The sequence below is a fragment of the Chelonia mydas genome, chromosome 14 (genome assembly GCF_015237465.2).
Source record: "Chelonia mydas isolate rCheMyd1 chromosome 14, rCheMyd1.pri.v2, whole genome shotgun sequence".
NCBI lineage: Eukaryota > Metazoa > Chordata > Testudines > Cheloniidae > Chelonia > Chelonia mydas.
The window spans coordinates 14,646,685-14,668,103 of NC_051254.2; the positions used below are offsets into that span (position 1 = coordinate 14,646,685).

At 45.7% G+C, this 21,419-nt stretch overlaps 2 protein-coding genes across 6 annotated transcripts in view; one reads left to right on the forward strand and one right to left on the reverse strand.

Moving 5' to 3' along the window:
- The first annotated feature begins 711 nt into the window (after positions 1–711).
- NUP85 (nucleoporin 85) lies at positions 712–19,613 on the forward strand. Of its 4 annotated transcripts, XM_037913358.2 has the most exons (20): positions 712–1,008; positions 1,579–1,669; positions 2,315–2,477; positions 3,263–3,333; positions 5,145–5,188; positions 6,087–6,156; positions 7,269–7,390; positions 8,777–8,911; positions 9,550–9,672; positions 10,212–10,343; positions 10,799–10,905; positions 11,776–11,859; positions 12,873–12,938; positions 13,441–13,592; positions 13,694–13,811; positions 15,403–15,503; positions 16,772–16,923; positions 17,581–17,667; positions 17,758–17,892; positions 18,842–19,613. In XM_037913358.2, exons 1-19 carry the CDS (start codon positions 976–978, stop codon positions 17,857–17,859), a joined length of 1,953 nt encoding a protein of 650 aa, XP_037769286.1. In that variant the 5' UTR covers positions 712–975; the 3' UTR covers positions 17,860–17,892; positions 18,842–19,613. The 4 variants fall into 4 exon arrangements, with proteins under 4 accessions (XP_037769286.1, XP_037769285.1, XP_043384500.1 ...); XM_037913357.2 differs by lacking the exon at positions 18,842–19,613 and having other exon boundaries at positions 17,758–17,941; XM_043528565.1 differs by lacking the exon at positions 18,842–19,613 and having other exon boundaries at positions 871–1,008; positions 1,535–1,669; positions 17,758–17,941.
- GGA3 (golgi associated, gamma adaptin ear containing, ARF binding protein 3) overlaps positions 18,359–21,419 on the reverse strand; it is a 31,845-nt gene continuing 28,784 nt past the window's right edge. For both annotated transcript variants that reach the window (XM_037913355.2, XM_043528564.1), the window contains exon 17: positions 18,359–20,826. In XM_037913355.2, coding sequence (XP_037769283.2) covers positions 20,716–20,826 — 111 coding nt within the window. In that variant the 3' untranslated portion in view covers positions 18,359–20,715. The remainder of the gene's footprint in view (positions 20,827–21,419) is intronic.

Genomic DNA, 21,419 nt, shown 5'->3' on the forward strand with positions numbered 1-21,419 from the left:
ACACTTTCCACACCTCAACTCATGCAGATAATGATACCCATCAGTGTGCAGAATAGATTACCAGCAGCAAGGCCCAGGATGTGGAGCAGATCAGGCAGCCCCCTCCATCACACCAATTTACTCCATCCTCCCCACCTATGCAGACGGAGAGAAAGACGAGGCCAGCAGACGGGGTTTCCGCCAGCCCTGCTGGGACAACGATCTCTCTCACCCCCGAGTTATTTCTGGGCTCACAGGGATGGGGAAGCACCCCCCCCCCCACGGGAACACACCAATACCCCCCGGCGTTCCCGCTCCATCCTGAGGGGGTGCCGCTGCCCACAGGCGCGATATGAGGGCGCCCTACAGCCGTCACCAGGATCAAGGGAGACAACCACAGCACGGGGCAACGCCCTCCCGCGAGCAGCTCAGCTGCCCTGCCAGCGCTAGGGAGGGACAACCAGAGGCCTGACCTACGGACAAGCCGGGCTCCCGAAGAAACCCCAGTAGCTGACCCAGGAAACGGGTAACGGCTGCCAACTACCCCACCCCCACTTCATCCACACGCAGCATAAACCCCACCACACACTGACTGACTGGCGCGCCTCCGCCGACTCTCCCGCCTATATACCTTCGCGGGGCCCTTCCGGAGCCCGTCGCACCACCGGACTGTCCAGTTCAGGGCCTCCCCAAACTCAACATAAAGCCCACACAGGGAGACTGTATCCCCCCCACTTTCTAACACACACTAGTCCCCATCCCGTCCCGGGAGCTGATCGAGAGGGCAAGCTTGAAGCAGTGAGGGCCCGGAGGAGTAGAGTTCTGCAGGCATCGCCAAGGCAGCCCCGAACCAGGGGCCTCTGTCTCTGCGCGGCGCCCGGCCCGGCGCCTGGCGGTGGGCGGGGCTCCCTGGGTGCGGGCCATCTGTTGAGGCGGCGGAGCTCGTTCTCTTCCGCTGCCCGTCGCCGTCCCCGGCCCGGCGAGCCCGCTGCTGACATGGAGGAGCTGGACGTGGAGTCGCCGCTTACTGTAGGACAAGAGCGAGCCCCCGTCTGCTGGGGGGGCTGGCGCCCTCTGCCAGGAGCTCTAGGGTGGGGGAGGGTACGGGCGAGGGGGCACGCGGGGTAGAGGGGAGCGGCTGTGGGGGGCAGGGAACTGTTGTGGATCACTTCAGCTTTTCGACCTCGTGCATGTGTATTACTGGTTGTCTTCCTTCCTTAGCACAAATGAGTCCTCCCGCAAAAAGATGCAGGGATAATCAGAGCAGCACCCAGCGCCCTTCTGCAGTAGATCTCAAAGTGCTTTACATGGGAGGGTAGTATCATTATCCCCATTTTACAGATGGGAAAACTGAGGGCATGTGTCTACTGCATCTGAGAGCAAGACTCCCAGCCCGTGTAGACAGACTTGTGCTAGTGGGGCTGGCCCTAGTGTGCTAAAAATGGCTGTATAGATGAGCCTGTGGACCCAGTTGGGAGGTTCACTCCCGGATGCAGGGTAAACATACCCTAAAAGGGGAAGAGGAATCGTGTTTGCCTGTTCAATTCTCTTAGAGAACAGCTGCATTCTTGACAAACCCTCTGCCCTATTTCCTAACAGCTGATTCCTGGGGTGGACTCCAGCAGGAAGCAAATGTGTTTTGCATGGGGACCTGGAGAGATGCTGGTGTATGAAACTTTGTTCCCAAAAGGTGGATAACTTCTTTTTCGTTCTTGAGTGTTTATCTTGGTGGATTTTACTAACTACTAATGCAGAGTGAACAGGGGTATGCCTAACCTCAGGTGTTCAGAAATTGTGAGTTAGGTCCCAAAATAAATTGGCTTAAAATGAGATATTTGAAAATAAATTTGGAGTTCTTTTTATTTGCCTTTCCAAGAGTTTGGGGTACTCTCAGATCATGTTCTTTCAATTTTTGTTCTGCAACATGAGAGCTAGAAACTTCCTGGGCAGTCATTTGACTCCAGGAGTTGAGGCTTCAAGAACACCATCAAATGGTGTCAGAGTTGAGAATTCAGTCAGTGTTTATAAAGCATAGGTGATCAGACTTAAGAATTAATATATTGAAGAGATTTGTATTTTCATTATCACGCACAAATTATTAGCGGTTTTTGTTGGAATTGAGTTTTACAGAGTGTTTGATATTTTATCAGTAGTTCTGTGCCTCTTGCCCTTTTTTTGTGCTGACTCTTAGACTTCTTACCAAATAAATTCCTAGTTAATATTTTAAGAACCATTACTGTAGGCTTTAACTTTTGAAGGGTTGAGATGGATTATCTGCATTAGACACAGCAGAGCATTCATTTGGTTATTTTATGGTTTACATGCTTCATTTCAGAACATGCAGAGAAAAGGCCAGGCTGCCCCAACATTTTCATTGTTCGCAAAGATCAAGATGTGTACTCGCAGACCTTACGCAAACTCTTCAATGAATCCCATGGGATCTTTGTTGGACTCCAGAGGAGTGAGGAAGAGCTGGCTGGGAAGTCAAGGAAAGCACAGTGAGTAAACAGAAATGATAGATAGTTTTGAAACAAACAGAGAACATGTCAGCTTCCCTGTCCCCCATAGAGAACTTGTCAATAGTGAGGTGCAATTCAGATAGACTGTTCTGTGCCACTTAATAGTGGAGGGTGAAGGCAGGTTGGGAAGGGTTCCTTCAGATCTGTTTCCCAAATAGTGTGGTGTCCATGCATCTCCTTAGGTGGTAACCTTGTGAGAGTTATTAAAGGTACAGTTCATACAGTATATACCTGTTGTTCATTTACTGAATTTATTAAAGAAACATTTCTTATCTTGATTGTTCCCTTTATTTATACCCAGTCTCCTTCACTGTTGATGGATACTGCCTCATCTATAGACATGAGGTAGGAGAGCAACTCCCCTTTGACTGGTGTATTTGCCTTTTACAGATTGTCTTGTTAGGAAGCGAGGCAAGGTGATACAATAATAATTATGCTGTGCAGGAAAGGACCAATATGTTGCTCCCCTTCTACCAAACATATGAATCTATATCCAATGAGGAAGATAATGAAACTGACATTCTCTCAGCAGCTGATCCTCTGTAATATTGTGAAACTAATGTTTCCAATATCTATTTTACAAAATTAGGCCCCAATCCAGCAGGTAGACAGACCTCTTGGCTGTGTGGAGCCCCACTGACTTCAGTATAGTGCAGAAGGGGTCTGCCTCTGCAGAGAAACGTGCAGAATCGGGGCCCTATTAGCCTATAGGTACAAGCTAACAATAAATAAATCTCTAAAGAAAGCCTTTGTATTCTTGGCAGATTGGTTCGAGTGAGTAAAAACTACCGTTCAGTCATAAGAGCCTGTATGGAGGAGATGCACCAGTTGGCTAGTAAGTTCTCCATTTAAGAAGAGACTGTATTCGAGACCATAAAAATAACATTTGCAATTTGTTATAACTGCTGTAAAAGTGTTTTCAGATTTCAGTAACTGTTGAGACTGCAGTTCCACTCCCTTGGTGCCATGTCAATTTGTAAACCTAGGGGAGAGACTTTGTGCATTATTTTTTAATTGAATTTTCAGAATTTACTCTTGCACTCACTTTTTAAGATTCTTATTCTTTCTAATTTATTTCTCTACTCTTTGATTCCCTCCTTAATCTTTTCAGCTGCTTCACAAATCTGATATTTTTCTTTTCTCAAGATACTTTGTAATCTCCCACTTCTAACTGCCTCAAACAGTCATTCTTATTGTCCCTCTTAGAATGCCAGGCTTCTCATTATTTATTTGTCACTCCATTAATTTAGGATTCCCTCTCATCTTCTCTGCTGGGAAATGCAGCTTCTAACTCTTAGAGTCAGAAGAGTAGGTAACCATACTGGATCATTATTACAAGTGTAATGTCCCTGTTTTGTTGTCACTTTTAGGCAGAGTCTGATGACAGTTGGTGCCATCCTTGTTCTGTTTAATTAATAGGCTCTCTCTTGCATGTGGCACCCCATCTATAACTTTGCTCTCTTCCTTACTCCTACTCCTCTTGTACCGCTGAGCATCGTATATCATATATGTAATAATGACATTTAGCAGGACAGTTACCACAATCAATCAATGTTGAAATACAGTCCAGCAACCAAAATTGTTTCCAGATATAACATCATAGAAAGTCAGGTCAGGCGATGCCTGCTACCGTAATGAGAGTAGATGTACTACCTCATCAAATCCACTGCCTTGTGGGTAGCCCGGGAGGGTGTAAGGCTAAGGGAGCAACCCCTGACAGAAAAGCCCCACTGCCTTATTGGGGAATTCAGGAGAATACAGGGCTATGAGAATAAACTCAGACAGAAAATCTGGAGTGGAGCTCCAAAGGCGGTCATGTACTAATATTTTAGTATCTTTCCGGCAACTCCTGCAGTAGATTGGGTACCAGATGTATTGGTTCTTCCTCTCCTCTGGATTTACCGGTGATGTTGAGGAGGGGGGAGCTGATGCATGGGCAACTCAGGGCCTCCATATCATCTGTCCAGGCTTGCGTCCTGGAGAGGTACTCCAGCTTCACCTCGAGCATCGACACAACACGGGAGGCAGCAGTCCACCAGTTCTAAGCTCTTACTCGATTGGCATAGATCAGGGGCTGTCTCCGATGGTGGGAGAGATCATCATATCTCACTAGACAACCACCGCCCGCATACAACTGGGCAGCCCCCAGACAATAGGATGTTGTCCTGCCACAGTGTGCCTGCTTTAATGGGTGCTTGGAGGTTATCAAAACATCTTTAAATGTGACCGATATGACAAAGATTGTCTCTCGAGTGGGTCTCTTCAGCCACGATCACAGCTGCCATAAAACCAACTGAGTAAATTCTTTACCTCTCAGAGGTGCATACCCCTGGTCTCTCGAGACTGAAGGATGCTTACTACTATAACATCTTATGAATATTATCTTTTCACAGAGCTCTCAGAATGATGTTATGCATTCTGTCACACTTATAAAAGAGATCAGAACTTGTACAAAATTTAATAAAAGGTGCTAAGTAACTAAGGAAATATCTAATAACATTTAAAAGTCTATGATAGCGAGACTGGAGAATGATCACACATATCACTGGATCCAAACGTGAAACTGCTTCATTTCTGAGCAGTGTCACCAGAGGGCTGGAAAAATGTTTTTGGGGTGTTTTGACTTCTTTCTCTTTCTTCCCTCAGTTTCTACCCGGGACCCTGAGCTGCAATGCCAGCACAGCACCCAGGTAATTTAGAAAACATTGTATTGTGAAATCTAGTCACAACCGGAAAAAAAAACCTATTGCCGGCAAATACACCAGGCAAGTGTGTTGTGACAATGATATGCTCTAAATCTGCTTCCTTAGTCTTTTGCATTGGTGGTATAGGCAGCAGTATGCTGCTAATGTTGTAAGAGACACAAGTTGTAGGAGTTATCTGAGAGCTCTGGTTGCTCTGATGTAATCTATGTATAGATCCAATTTTATAGACCTCAGATACTCTCACCCTCTAACAAAATCCAACCATGAACTAATACCCCAGCCCCCCCCTTAGATCGTACCTCTCTGATGTCCCACCCCAAAACTGCTGAGGCTTGTAGCAATAGTGGAACTATTGTCCAGGAAGAGTAAAGAATACAAGCCGTGGCATTATCTTGTCAGCATTAATGTTGCCGTATTGGCCTTTTCTCTCTATCATAACTTTTCCTTGGGTTATAAATTCAGATCTAAGTTATCTTTATAGAACCAAAATAAACATTGTAGCTTTCAATTGAGGTCTCACTGAGAACCAAAATAAACATTGTAGCTTTCAATTGAGGTCTCTTAGATTCCTGAACTTTAATGTCAGAAAGAATTCCTGTACTATCTTAGTGTTGACCACAGGTGGGAGATGTTTTATTTTAATGTGCAAGCAGCATTGAAACTTCCTAAATCAAATATGTGGCCCAGTGTCTCATTTGAGTACTGATCTTCTCTGAAATGTTAGTAAAACACTTCTGTCCAAAGTAGTAAACTTATCAGAGGAGTGGATAAGGAGGAAGGCTGATATTTGACATGTTGTGGTTCAAATGTCTTTCTTTGGTTGCTATGTTAGGAAATTCTGGAGTGATTGTTGCATGTGAAACCTGTACCTGTTGCTCCTCAGGTCTCTATTCTGTCCGCGATGGAGCTGATCTGGAACTTGTGTGAGATCCTTTTTGTTGAAGTAGTGCCAGGTGAGAACTGGAGTATAATGATGATAATAGGTATTTTTGTTTGCATAGGTATTTGTTCTAGAAATGTATAACGTGCCCATCAGAACATATCTTGGCATGTCTCTAAAAGTCATACTAATGTTGCCAGGAAGTGGCAACAAATCCTGCCCCTAATGCTTCCTGTCTAGGACAAGAGTTGTCTTCTCTGTCTTGCACTGTGCCCTAAACTAATAGACCTCTTTCCCTTTTCTTTTCTGTTCCAGTTTTTGCCTTCCTCTGTACTACAGAGTGGAGTGGGCTCATAGTACTTGAAATTAATAGAGAAGTGTGATATCAAACAATTTTTTTCTCAGGTTGTTGAATTTCAAGCATAAACAACTTCTAAGTACAAAATACTATTAAATTCATAAGCATAGACTATATATAAATGCTAAGTATCACTTACCCATTAGGGGCCACATTCTTTGGTGCAGCTCCACTGACTTTAGAGTGTCTTCACTGACGTCAGTTGAATTACACCAGGAGAGGATTTGGCCTAGGATTTCAATCCAAGTTACTTTTTAGGCAGTCAAAATATGTAAACATATGATGCCTATTCAATCACACACTCCAGAAGAGAGGTTCTCAAACTGGACCATTTGATGGTGGTTTGTTGAGAGTAAATGAATTACCTGGTACTAGTTTTCCTCCTTGTTTCCAGCGAAGAGAAAACAGATTGGAGAGGAAAATAAAATGAAGAGTAAAACTATGTGCATCATGTGGGCAATATAAGATGTATGATAATTATTCATCTTCTTGTTTTTGAAGTGCCTGTGACAAGTGACAGCAATGTTGTTAGCTAGCAATCTTAACTAGCTTTGTTTTGTCTCTGTGTCATGGAGCAGGTTAATAGACAAAGGAGCAAATCCCCTTTCAGTTTGCAAAATTCTGAGTTTGTTAATTTGGCAGCAGCCTGCTGTTCTTCCATGGCCTTTGGTGGATTGAGCTTGGCAGATAAAAATCCTATGAATGAGCCGGAGGACTAGGTAGACTTGTCCTCTGCTTTTGCCTGCGGGAAATATATTATGAAACTAATAATGTTAGAATCTTAAAACAACAGGGATCTGATGGAGAGATGTATTCTCTGCCTACAGCTGGTCATCTCCTGCTTCACCTCCTCGACTGGGTTCGTCTTCATATTTGTGACGTAGACAGCATGGTCCGTGAAGTTCTGAGCAGTGAAAATCCATCAAAACATAAAGACTTCTGGAATGCTGTGAGTAAAGAAATTAGTGCTCTCTCCATCAAAGGAGTTTATACATTTGCATGCGTGTTCTGTCCCTCCTTCCTCATGAGTGGCTTTGTACACTAGATTGCATCTCAAAAACTCACATTTGGCATAGTTGCTAAAGCCATCATGAAGACTGTTACCTTCACCCCTAGAGAGGATTTCAGATCAAAATAGAGGCCAGGGCCAGCACAGTATAGGGATATGTTATAGGGCCACCCCACCTGGGGTGCCCTCCTGCAGCAGGCCCTGGCATGACAGGTCCGTCCATAAAAGGAACAGTCTCTTTCAATGTCTGATTCAAAACCCCACCTTTTAGGCATAATTAATTCCTGCACATATACAATAGTCTACAGTATAAAACCCTTCTCCCTGAAATCCCCAAGTACAGCAGGTTCATAGCAGTTTTTCATGCCCCCTCCTGGGACACCATTTCCAGCTCACCCTCTTGAGGGAGAGTCCATCGCCAATCTTCTCTGTCTTTACACCCTTATTCCAAGGCATCACTCTCCAGGCTATCCACCTGAGAGCTCCCAGTGTCAAACTTCCCCCCATGATGCTTCTCTGATCGCTCGAAGTCTGAGAGAACTCCCTGCAGTGTTCCTCCCACGCAGGCCTCCCTGCCTGAGAGTCCTACCCATGCTCAAGGAATGTCCCTGCAGGACCAAACCCTTGTTCTGGGTGTGATTTCCCACAGTTCCCCATTCAGGAGTGTTGCAGGGGGTATTCCTGCAGTGTTTCATTCACCCCATTCCCCCTGCCTGTGAGTCCTGCCCTTGCTCCTAGGATCCACCCTCCAGCATCAACCTTCTTGTTTTGGGTTTGGTTTCCCCTAACCAGGGCTGGTTCTTCCCCTGGTTCCTAGAGGCCTCTGCATGAACTGTGCTGTAACTTGGCAGGGGTTCCCCAGCTTTGGCCAGTCCCCACCACCGTCATGCTTCACCTTCTTCCCACTGGTTCTGTATACCAGCTCTCCTCTGCTACTTCTTTTTCTGTCTGGGTCACTCCTCCCCAGGCAATTCTCATCTCCCCCTGTCTTGTCTCTCTCAGGCCCTTTTCCTGACTGATTCCTCCACTGTCTGTCTGTCTCTCCATTTATATGATCCAGGTGCATTTAAACTCAACTGGGAAGCAGCTGAGGAGTCATGGACTCTCCTCCCTCTTAAAGGGGCCCTTCACCCTGTGCCAGGAGGCTTGTGCTGTGCACGCATTTGAGTTAACAGGATCTGTAGTTTAAGCACTTTTGGTTCCTTTAACTTTTCTAAGCCACAAATGTTAACTCAGTTAAAATTCACCTTTGGTCTGATTCTGCATGAAGGTGGTGTCTCAGCATTGCTTCTGCTTGGTGCTCACGAACTGTGGTGGTTTTTGCAGGTGGACATCTTCGTGCTGCAGGGCCGGATGGATGATGCACGGCACTTACTCTCTAAGGAAGCCAGTGCCAACCCCACGTCGATGGGCATGTGCAAAATTCTGGATGACCTGATGAAGAAGATGCCCATTCTTACTGTATGCCTGCAGCAGCTTTCTCATACAGCTCCACTGGGGAATAATGCATGCAGTGGTCTGTAGTGGGGGTGGCATTTGTAGTCCACTCTGTATCATCTCACCTGTGGGCCACTATAACATAACATCCTGGCCTACTGACTACTAAAATGTCTGAATTCTGATGCCTTCTGGCTGTAACATACATGTTCTATAACAACCCAAAAGACCCATATGCAGGGAGAACAGCATATTATGTTAAAAACATGGCCTTGGCGGTGATTCCTGTTCTTACTCAACGCTGGGGAGGGGGAGTCATTTTTCCAGTTCTTCAAAATGTTCCAATTGACAGTTCTTACACAACCTCCCAGAGAACTTTCCTTGTAGACTTCATCCGCACATGCTGCAGTGGTCTTTTCATGGTGAAAAGGCGGCAGATGCTACATTGTGGTCCCCTGTGGGTTCCTGTACATTCTGTCACTTTGATATTTAAATGGCTGAAATGATGGAGAAGCTTGGTAGCAGCACACATCAAAATCCTTGCCGGGGGCCAGTGTTTTGTTCTGCCCATGAAAGTCTTGTTTGAGAGTCACACTGAATGACCATTGTAGAGATTGGAGTTTGCATTTGCTTTATAGTATGTATGTATCTTCCCGGTTCAGATTGGCAACACCCAGACGTTGACTGAGATGGAACTGAAATGGCAGCATTGGCATGAAGAATGTCAGCGGTACCTCCAGGATGGGACCTTTGCTTCTAATCCCCACATGGAGTCCATCTGCAAGGTGTGTTGTGGCTGGGAAGGAAGGAGGTTATGGTCACATATTTGAAGGCACCAGTAGCCATCCACTGGGGATTGGGAGTGCTGTGTGGACACAGGTAAGGTTGGTCTGCTGGTTAAAGCAGGAAATTTAGAGTGTTGGACTCTGCATGACTTTCGGCAAATGGCTTCCCCTTACTTCACCTCTCCATAAGTCGGGCAGCAATGCTGGTTATAGAACTGAGCTCACGGGCATGTTTCGAGGCCTGATTAACTGTTGTGAAACACTTTGAGGCTCTCTGCTGAAATCTGCTATCCTAAGTGCAAGGTTGATACCATCAGCTCAGACTGTCCCCTCAATACAATGCTTTGGTCAATGGCGTGCCCAAGAGCTGCTGTTCTTTTCCTCTTAGTTATTTGGTTTTAATTAAGTTGTTGTTGATTGCATGTCCTGTTAGGGGCGTGATGCCAAGAGAAGCAGAGCTGAGGGATTAAAAGGAATGAAGCTAGTAATGAAGATGTGAGTCTTCGGGGGCTTATGGAGGTGTTTCTCTTTTGTGCTAGATCCTGCTGGGAGATGAGAACGCCATACTGGAGAAGAAGGAGCTCATGACTACTTGGTACCACTTTCTGGTCACCCGACTTGTCTACTCCCATCCGACTGTGAAGCCAGTGGAACTTCGCTTCTACGCACAGGTAAGTCTGAGGTTATTGCATTCAAACCACATTGGGAGGGCTGAAGTTTTACAGGGTCCAGATACTTGTGTGATTTTCCTACAGAGTTTGAAAATGGAACAGCAACCTGCAGGGAGTTCCACACATGTGCTGTGCGTGAAAAATTTGCAGCTGACCAAGAGTTTTCAGTGTGCCATGTAACTGGTTCAGTTTCTACGTGAATGTTGCAAACTGCAAATACCTGTGCTAATTTCCTTAAGTCATAGCGTTGAATCTGTTCTAGGAAAACACAGATGAATCCTGTTTAACCCTTTCCGTCACTTTTTTTTGTTTATCTCTCTATCTTCCCTCCCCACCCCCAATTTTTTTCCAGAACGGTCTAAATAAGGCTGATGCAGCCAAATACATTTCTTCTCCTGCACTGTCCCCATGGCCCTTTGCATTGACTGTGTCTTGTCTTTCTGGGGCTTCCACAGTCTAGCCTGAACCTGTTCCTGGGAGGAGAAAGCAGCCCTGAGCCTCTAGACAGCATCTTAATGGCAGCCTTTGAGTTCGAGATCCATCAAGTGATTAAAGAATGCAGGTTGAGTTTTAGTAAGACTTTGACTTCTTGGTTATACAGCACTGCTTCTCTGTGCCTTCAGTCCAGCAGCAAGCTGGCATCTCTTATGGAGAGGAGTCCGCCTGCATGTGGAGATATGTGCACATAAGAAGAATGATTGAGCCTTTCTGATCTACCTTTTAAAGACTTTGGCAAGAACACCTAAGGCCAGACGGCAATTAAAATACCATTCCATTAGGTCTGTGACATAGTGTCACTCGTCTGCAGGCCTGCAGGGTTAGGGCAGTGTATTGCTTCTATGACAGTCGGAAATGTTGCCAGAAAACATAACATGTCACTTGTCAGTTACAGCAGCGTTTCTCAAACTGCGGTCTGTGAGGGTACTCCCTCAGGGGGGTCTGCAGGCCCCACTGATCAACTCCTCACTCTCTCCCAGCGCCTCCTGCACCCTGGGGAACAGCTGTTCAACACTGGGAGGAAGGGGGAGGAGCAGGGATGGGGTGTGCTCATGGGAGGGGGCGGAATTATGTCTGGGACCACCAGCCCCGCTGATCAATTCTCCTCTTCCCCCCCCCCCCCCCCCGCCTCCTGCAACAGGGAACAGCTGTTCAGTGGTGTGCAAGAGGCACTGGGAGGGGGAGGGAGGGACGGGGCATGCTAGGAGAGGGGGCAGGAAGAGGGGGGGAAGAGGGGGAGCGGGGGAGGGGGAGCGGGAAGAGGTGAGACGGGGGTGGGGACTCGGGGAAAGGGATGGAGCCTGGGGCTGAGAGAGGGGCTTGGCGATCTGTGAAAAATTTTAAATCAAAATAGGGGTCCTTGTCGGGGTGCTAAAGTTTGAGAACCAGTGATTAACAGGCTGATATTTTCTTCCTTTGCTTTTTGTAAATGCAGCATCGCCCTGAGCAACTGGTGGTTTGTGGCTCATCTGACTGACCTGCTGGATCATTGCAAACTCCTGCAGTCTCACAATCTCTAGTAAGTGCCTCTGCATTGTTTACTCAACTGTCCAGAGGTAGAAATAAGGAGTGGTGATAGAAGGATAATGTGGTATTTTCTTGGTGAAGAACCACATATCAGAGATTCAGAGAGAGGGGATGTGCTGTATATTCCAGTGAAACCTGTGGAATAGAGAGGAAAATCCAAGTGCTGCAAGAAGTGATGTTGCAGGAGAGAATGCCAACCTGCCACACCTCTGAGTTGATACTGAACCAGCGCCTCAGAGTGATGTTAGGGTCTTCTGTGCTGATGGCAGTGAAGTTTTTCCAGGTGAAATATAACTGACTGGTTATTAGAGATCTCATGGCACATTTTGAATGAAGTAGGAGTATTAATCCTCTTGCCTTTGCTAAATTCCAACTTGAGTAATTGCGTTCTATCTAAATTTCGCTTGCAGTTTCAGTTGGCTAAAGGATCTTCTAAATTATTTTTTAGCTGTGGAATGCTATTCAGCAGCTGTGATGTCTCTCCCAAGAGGTGGCCAATTTTCAGTGGAGTTTGTAAACCACACTCAGATACTCTAGGATGAAAAGTATTTATTAACAATAGCTTCAGCAGAGTCTTTTCATTGAGATACAACCTTGCAGCTGTTAATGGGTGTGTACTGAGGGGTCCCACTGCAATAAAAAACCTTGATGTGCATGTGATGTAAAAAAATAGACTAGTTTAGAGACTTCTTAAAAAAACAAAAACAACTTGTAGCCTGGATTGTGTGAGACACTTAATAAATTATCAAAAAGAAAAGGGGTACTTGTGGCACCTGAGAGACTAACAAATTTATTTGAGCATAAGCTTTCATGAGCTACAGCGCAGTAGGTTTCGAAAGCTTATGCTCAAATAAATTTGTTAGTCTCTAAGGTGCCACAAGTACTCCTTTTAGCGGATACAGACTAACATGGCTGCTACTCTGAAACCTGTCATTAATAAATTAGGTAATCACATGGTAGTCTGAGTATACATTAGGATTAAAATGTGTTACTTTTCTGTTGCAGTTTTGGTTCCAATATGCGTGAATTCCTCCTGTTGGAGTATGCCTCCGGGCTCTTTTCCCATCACAGGTAATAACTCCTTCCCTGCTTTCAGATACCAGACTGACACTGGGCAACAAAAGAGAAACCTTCATGTTAATGATGTGAAAGGCAGCACAATTAAGTGGCTCGTGTTATGGAAAGGGATATCGATCAAGCTGTTTGACAAAGCCTTTGGGCTGCTTCTGCTAGAACCATGAATTAAAGAGGGAAGAGATCTATTAGAGTCCATCAAGTCCCTACACCATAGTTTTAGTGCTTTGTCTTTTCTAGTTATAAATGTCACAACCCGAAGTGTGCAGAGCAGCTGGTGCAGGTGGTGGTATTCCAGAGCGGTTACTATAGGATCAGTACTAGATAAAAAGTAAAAGCCAATTTAAGTCTCAAAGATGAGTGACCTAATCAGGGGTCTCTTACAGAGTGTTACTGTTCTTAATCTGGACTCAAATCCCTCTTGTGACTATAATAAAGTGCTTTAATTGAGAGTTCTCCTTAGAAGGAACATTTGACCTTTCCCTCCCCTCTTTTGTAGCCTGTGGCAGTTGGGGGTAGATTATTTTGATCATTGTCCAGAGTATGGCAAGGTTTACCTGGAGCTTCATATTGAGCGAATCCCCCTCAACACAGAGCAAAAAGCCCTCAAGGTGCTGAGGATCTGTGAGCAGAGACAGATGCACGAACAAGGTGATTAACTCTTCATGACATTTCCTTGCCTTATAGTGACCTGGGTGTAACTACTAAAAACTGACTCTCCATTCCTCTCTTCTCCCCACTTCATCCCGAAGTTCGCAGCATCTGTAAAATCATGGCCATGAAAGCTGTGCGGAACAATCGCTTAGGCTCAGCACTGTCCTGGAGCATCCGAGCCAAGGACGCAGCGTTTGCTACGCTCATATCGGACAGGTGGGTCTTTGTTGTTCTCTAGACTGAGCAGAACCTTTTAAAGACATTGCAGTAATGGTTGGGGGAGGGGAACCACTGTCCTGAGAAGGCTCTTCTGAAGGCTAGTTGAGACAATCTGTTTTAGAATAGAACCTTCCTCCCCTTAGGGCAAACTAGTGCAGCATCTGTGCTAGTGAATTAAATTCTTGACCCCTTTCAGAGACAAAGGATTATGCAATGCTTGCAACATCCTTCTTCCTTAGCCCTTTCTCTTTTCCTTACCACTCTCCTCCCCACCTTCTGCAATCCTGAGAGGACAAGAATAGGGAGATAAGACCTACAGATTGACTTAATCTTAGGTAACAGAGGAAGTTAACCTTATTTCACAGAGATCCTAGTTTTGAACTGAAGAAACTATTCAGCACTTAATCTTGTGGGCAGTGAGGGGGCTGTACAGGAGGAGGAACACCCTACTAGTTTGAACACAGGGCTGGGAGAAAGGAGATCTGGTTTCTATTTCTGACCTGCTCTAGGCTTCCTGTGTGATCTTTGACAAGTCGTATCATATACCTGCTTCATTTTTTACAGCTGGAGGAAATGGGGAAAGTACCCGTGTCTCAGCTAGGATTAAACTGTAACTTTGAGATCAGTGGGTAGAAGATGCTCTAGAACATTAGTTCCCAAACATTTTGCTAAGGTGACCCACAAACTGCATTTTGTCTTTTTTTTTTTTTTTTTTTTTTTTGTGATCCACCATTACCTACATGCGCACTCTGCCCTGCCATCGCAATCCTAATCCTGGGCAGCTGGGTGGCACTGCAACCCTGTGTGCCAGGTCACAATGCCCCAGAGCAGGAGCTGGGCCCAGCCCCTGGGACAGGAGTTGACACTGTTGGGCGAGCGTGGGGCAGGCTTGATCTCCAACTCACACTCCTCGGGGGCCACCCTGCTCTCTGGGCTAGGAGAAGTGTATGTTTGCTTAGTGTCCTGCGACCCATCTAGAATCTTCCCACAACCCCCAGGACCCATTTGTTTGGGAAAAACTGCCATAGAAGCGCAAGGTATTATTTCACATTTCAGGGCTGAGTAACCTGAGAAAGGAGTGCTATTTTTGTCTTGTTTTAGGAGGGGGAGGGACTCTATTTACTTGAACAGAATGTGGAAGAAAACCAACCCAGGAAGCAGGCACTGAAAGCAGCAGCATAATAAAGGCTCCACTGGAAAAACTCTTAAGACTTAATTTGCTCCTGCTGCTTATCACCTCTTCTGTGCAGCAGAAAAACAAAGCCTTTGTTATGAGCTGGCAGAGCTGTTTATGCATCTCTTTGCCTCAGGACTGCTTGCTGTGCTGCTGCTGTTCCACCTTTGCTTTGAAAAACAAATCCTGGTGACTGCAAATATCCTGAACAACAACAGAAATAAAGGGTGCATGGACGGGTGTATTAAACATACACAGTAACATCTGAATGGGCCCTGCCTCCGTGGACTGGTTTTGGCTCTTTGGGCGGGTGATTAAAACAGAGTGACATTGGGTAATTAAGCTTCTGGGAAGCGTAGGCTGAACCTGGTGAACACCAGTCTCTGACCTCCAGCGTGTGCCACTTCCCTGTAGGTTCCTGAAGGATTATTGTGAGAGGGGCAGCTTCTCAGACCTGGACCTTATCGACAACCTGGGGCCCTCCATGCTGCTCAGTGATCGGCTGACGTTTCTTGGTGAGAATCTGCTGTCTGCAGACCCTTCCTAGATTTCTCTGGAGCTGCTACTGGTTCTCTTAATTTCTTCTCCCCTTTACGTCCTGAGTCCATTAGAGATGTCAGGGAGAGAGCAAATTACTGTGTGTGGTTTGGGGTGCCGTCCTCTTGCTGTTGTTGGCAGACTGTTTTACCTCAAACTGCATTCACAGAAGGTCTCTGATGTTCCACCCGTTTGTGCCGGGCAGTCTAGGGCTCTGGGATTTATAAATCTAAACTAAAGTCTAACTCAGTAAGCATTTAGTTTTCCCATCTGTTTCCCTATCTAGTGGTGCTTCCTGTGAGGAGTTAGTGATCAGAACCTGGAAAAACGTATGTGCCAATTTTCCTAGATCCACAAAAGGGCAACCCCCTTGTGCTAATTACCCTGTCCATATGGTAGTTCTGCCCACTACTGAGAGCTCTCCAAAGTACCTCTCCGCAGCTCTATTTGTTCAGCATGGAACTCCAAGCTCACAGTGAGGAGGACTTGACTCCATACAGGAACTAGGGGGCTGGCCCTCTGCCAAATAGCACCGGAAGGGCTCCATCCGCTTCCTTTGTATATGCACAACTTCTTTCCCTTGGTGGCACCAAACCATACGCTGTCAATACCTGCCTGTCTTTTGGTGAAATCCCTTCCCTCCTCAATTAACCACTTCACTTCCTAGGTGTCAGATCTTCTCCTAACCAGGTCCTGGAGGTTCTGAGACTTACAGGTTAACAAAGATCTAAATTTCCAACAAAAGCAATCAGAAAAATCAGTGCTTTCCGGAAAGCCTTTCAAACCCTGTTATGTTCTAAAGCAGGTCCACAGGGCAGAGGCCCACTTCTTCCCTTGCAGGCCACCTTTAAAGGAAATGGTGACTTGCAGAAGGTGTTTGATTTTAAAACTGTTTTCTGAGCTATTCTGGAAGATGCTGCACAGACACTCGCTATATTGCCCTGAACAAAACTGGGGTGTTGTCCTTTAAGCAGGCTCAAGTGGTAAACATCAAAAAAAGTCAGTTTTCCTTCTGTCCTCAGCCAGTATTTATTAAGCTATTTGGATGTATAAATTGTACAAGATTCCAGTGTCCCTCTTTAGCCCAGACCTGCCAAAGGGCCCAGTCTTCCACCCATTTAAGTTCTGGGAGTTGTACCACAGGCTTCGTATTAGCAGGATTACCCTCTTATTTTTTTTGTAACCAAAGCCTGGGATCTTCTGACTGCAGCTAACGTTTTACTCCCCTCGCCCACCACACACACAGGGAAGTACCGAGAATTCCATCGGCTGTATGGTGAGAAACGGTTCTCTGAAGCTGCCAAGCTGCTCCTGATGCTGATGACGGCTCGTATTGCTCCGTGTTCCTTCTGGATGACCCTGTTAATTGACGCTCTTCCCCTCCTGGAGCAGAAAGAGGTGAATGTGGGGTTCTGATGCAACGGCACAACCACCATACTTGTTGACCCACAGGCACCCCTCTTTTTCCTGACTGGAAGTAGGTGTACACAAATATGACAGGGAATCTCAGAACTACGTGTCCACCCCTCATGACTGACACAAGCGACTCTCCATACTTCTCATGCAAATGAGTTAGATTTGGCTGTTCAAGAAATGTGTGGCCATGTGAAAGTCATGGCCAGTGGTGGCAAGGAGGATGCAGAGGCACTTAGGACAAAATTAATCTCTGATGCACATCTTGTGAAATCCTTATGTTTACACTAGGATTGCAGGTGGTGAGGGATAGGGGTGTAAATCAGTAAATCAGCCCTCTCCTTTCAAAGTAGCAGACTCAATACATTGGTGAGGATTTAGGCTTACTACAGACTTGCACAGTTGTTTTTGGTGCTTGAATTTGGGATTTTCCAGTGTGCATTCCTCTGGCTTATGGTCCATCCAGAAAATTACAGCCTCACAAGTGCAAGACCCACAATTTACCAGGTGTTAAGTGGTCCAAGTGGAGTCATGGGCATGCAGAAGCATTCTCCTCTCGTTGACCTATCCCTCCGGAGCCTCTCATTCTGGATCTCCTAGATAAGTGGTTAATGTTTTAAGCAAACAGTCTCTTTCCCACAGGTAATATTTTCAGCAGAGCAGACCTATGAATTGATGCGCTGCTTGGAGGACCTGACAGCTGGAAAGACAGACAACCAGAAACTCCAGGTAATGTTGGCCTGAGGTCAACTGGATGATTCAACTGGGGTAGCATGGGAAAGAGGAAGCAAGTCTCCATAAAACTATTCTTGTTTCTAGGTTGATGACTTTGAGACCACCAAGGTGGAAATCCTGAGACTTGCTCTTGCACGAAACCTTGCCCGAGCTATTGTCAAGGAGGGCACGTTGGAAGGATCATGAGAAAGGGCTACTGAAGTAACTCTGTGGCATACTGTACATAAAACTGACTGCTTTTCTAAGAATAAATGTCTTGTTTTGCATATTTCTAGCTGTTCTTGTGCCAGTGTTTGTCTTCTCTAAATGTTGTTTTAAATGACAATGAACATGTAGGAAGTCTCCCCCCACTCCACATTCCTTTAGCGATAAACTGTCCCCAACATGCATTCTGTGGCCCTAGATTCCTGTGAAGGATTTGGTTGCTATAAGTCAGCTTGCAGGGGGATGCTTGCCCGGCTTACCTACATGGTTAGTCAGGTAGCTAAACGTGTAACATTTGCCTCTGATACCATTTCAGTTGTGTCATCTCTTGTAACTAGAACTGAATTTGAATAGCCCACCTTTCAAACCTGATAGATGTAGCAGACACCACCTCCTTTGGGTTGGTGGATTGAATCTCTTGGCTTCCATAAACGGCAACCTACTCCTCAGTTTGTCACAAAGTGTGAGACACAGAGCAAAGTAGGGAAAACAGTTTATTTAACATGCAGCAAAACAAATGCATTGGAGACATATTTACAATGACGGCTCAGTATGAAGCTGCAACCTCAATCTATGAACAAGTAACATTCATAAATAGTTTGATTTCCAAAGCTTGTACAATACTTTTCCCCACAGTGAGACTATGGTACTTTGCCCTTTGACTGTACAGCATGGGCACTGCAGTGCCGTTAACAAGGAGGATGAAGCCATTCTGCAGAAAGCACTTGTGCTCTTCTGATTTCCTCACAGCCACCGTGAGAGTCACTTCTAGGCATCTAAAGCAGTGAAATCTGCTTCCTAACAATACGTTACAGCACCTGGGCAGACTTAAAGAGCTAAGCGAAGCCCCTAAATGTATTGTCTACAATGCCAGTGAGGCCCACGTTGAAAGCAGAAAGAATGTTCCTTGCTCACCACCTCTTTCCATCAGTTTAAGAACACAGCTGCTGCTTTTTTTTTTCAGGATCCAGGAGCATCTTCCACTCAAAGACAACTGAGGAGGCCACACGCCTTGGTCCTGAGTGCCAAACCAGCGCTGACACTTAGCAAGCTGAGTTTGGATTTTTACTTCTGCACTTACCTTTCAATGGCTAGTGCCCCCTTCGCATCAGAGCATCTGCTGTGTCTGTCACTTCTCCTTGTGGTTCGTATTTCTCACTACTCTGAAGAAAAACATGGAGCCACCGTGGAAAGTATAAGATGGCTAGAAAGAATTCCGAGCTCTGCTTACAGTAATGGGTTTTATAACCTCCACTAAATCCAGCAGCACTTCCTCATTTTAGCTTTATTCTTATAATAGGCTGGAGTATCTTCCTGCTGTACTGAGTCTGGACAGTCAGGCTGACCATTTAAGATCTGTTTGCCTGTACCTTGCACTGCTAGAAATTCTTTGTCTAGTGTAATTAAGTTTCCATACAGCCACCCCGCATGCTGTCTTCACAGGAGTGGAAGGTTACAGACTTAAAACAGGAAAAAATGCTTCTTTAAAACAATTTGCTAAAAGGTCACTGAAGGATTGTGTAGGTTTTAAATTAAGAGTGGGGGGAGAGACTGCTGGAATCAAACTTTCAGTGTATTGAACTACGTCTCCTAAGTCATGTAGATAGCGGGCTCACTCAGCTGAGCCCCATGATTTAAAAATACAGTTGGTTTTCCCCGTGTGGAGACAATTGCACTTAGCCACTTAATACTGGGAACAAATAAAATAGGGTTCTAAACCCAGCAGTGCACCGTCACAGCCTAGTGGATTCTGCCTTACTTGCGTCAATCTGCTCACTTATCATTAGATGTCCTATAGCTCTACTATTTACATCTTGTATTCCTAGTCTTTTTAAGAGAACACACTATTCAACTTTAATAATAATACCACCTGCACAAGGGAAACTGAGAGGCTTTTCTCCATACCCCTGGTCCAGCCTCTGCACCTGATTAGTGGTTGCACTGAGGCTGCTGCACTGTAGTTGCCATCCTTTATCAGTGTAACCTGTGCTGCCCACTCAGTCAAAGACAACTGGAGCCCTTTGGCCCTGTTGGTTTTACCTCCTTGCTACACACATTTCCTCTCCCCCATACTATGGAATGTGATGAAGGCAGAAGAATATTCAGTACAGGCATGTGAGTACAAAAATTAGCACAAGCTGCCTGGAAGACAGACAGTGCAGAGGCAGCTGGAAGTATAAAATAAAAGAAAGCAACTAAAGCGAGTGTCACACAATGCGCAATTACTGTCTGAACGGGCAGCACTGGCTTAGGCTGGCCCTTGGAGAGGAGAACAGAGGGGGCAAGAAGTGTCATTTTACTGTAAAAAAAAACCCTCCCGTCTTGGAGCCAATGGTTACTGCACAGCATGCCTAGAAGGTTCAGTTCTGGTGTCGAGACAAAAGCCTTAGGGCAGGCACAGACATTAGGGCTCTGCACCGAGGAAACTCGGGATGGCATCATAACCCTATCAGCTTGTAGGCATCTCTGCCCAATAGCAAGGGAGGAAGCCGACCAGTCCCCTTCTGGCTACAGGTCTCCCTTCCAGAACACCATAATTTCAAGTTTAATAACAAAGTGGAAGATAGAACCAGATTCACCCAGAGGCCAAGATAAAGCAGCCAGCAAAGCCTCTCTCTGGCTGCCACTCAGTTCATTCTTGGCATAGATGCCCCGGGCCCACTTCAACCCGAGGTAAAACATTCCAGACTAAAGCTACAAGCGAAGTGGTCAGGACATGTAAACAAAGCTAAACATCACCAGTGGATAGCATGTGTGCCCCTTCCACGTCACATTCATTTCAGTCCCTTTGGGATCCTTGCCTGGTCCTCTCATGGAGACTGTGGCAGACTCACTGGGTCATAGATTACCCCATTGATCTACTGGGGGAAACTGATCCACTTCCCCAACCTCTGTGCTGGGCTGGTCTCCCAAAGTGAAAGTCAGTCTGTACCTCAGCCTCACCTTCTCCTGCACGGAAGAAGAAAAACAAGATGTTAAAGTAGCAGCCTGCCTTGGAGCAGGAAGGCCATGATACCAGTAGCAGCAGGAGAACAATGGTAGTGCTTCCAAATGACACACTTCTCTGTAATAACATTTTAGAGCCCACAACAGCTCTGTCTGGACACACCAGATGGGGTAAGGGGCCAGCATATGTTAATGGAGCATTTCTGGATACTTAATAAGGCTGATTTATTTATCGTTTAGTTTGTAAATATGAGAGATCCATCTCTTGGAGTGAAACAGCAGGAGAAAAGCACTTACATGGCAATACAGATTCATTGTATACACTGACCAGCATTCGTAGTTCAGCTGCTTCCCAGTGATCCTACTGAACACATGCTTTAGTAGTGCTAAAAGAGTATGAAGCTTCAAAACAAAACTATACTGCAGGATGTAGAGGAAGGATAAAACCTGACAGATTCCTATTCCTTAGAGAATGACCAAGGGAAAAAGAAATCTGCTTTCCCCTGGTTACGTGGCTTTTCTAGATATTCCACAAAGTGAGTTTATAGAAATCCAAGAAAACCCCATTATCTTTGTACCTTGGGATCCAACACTTT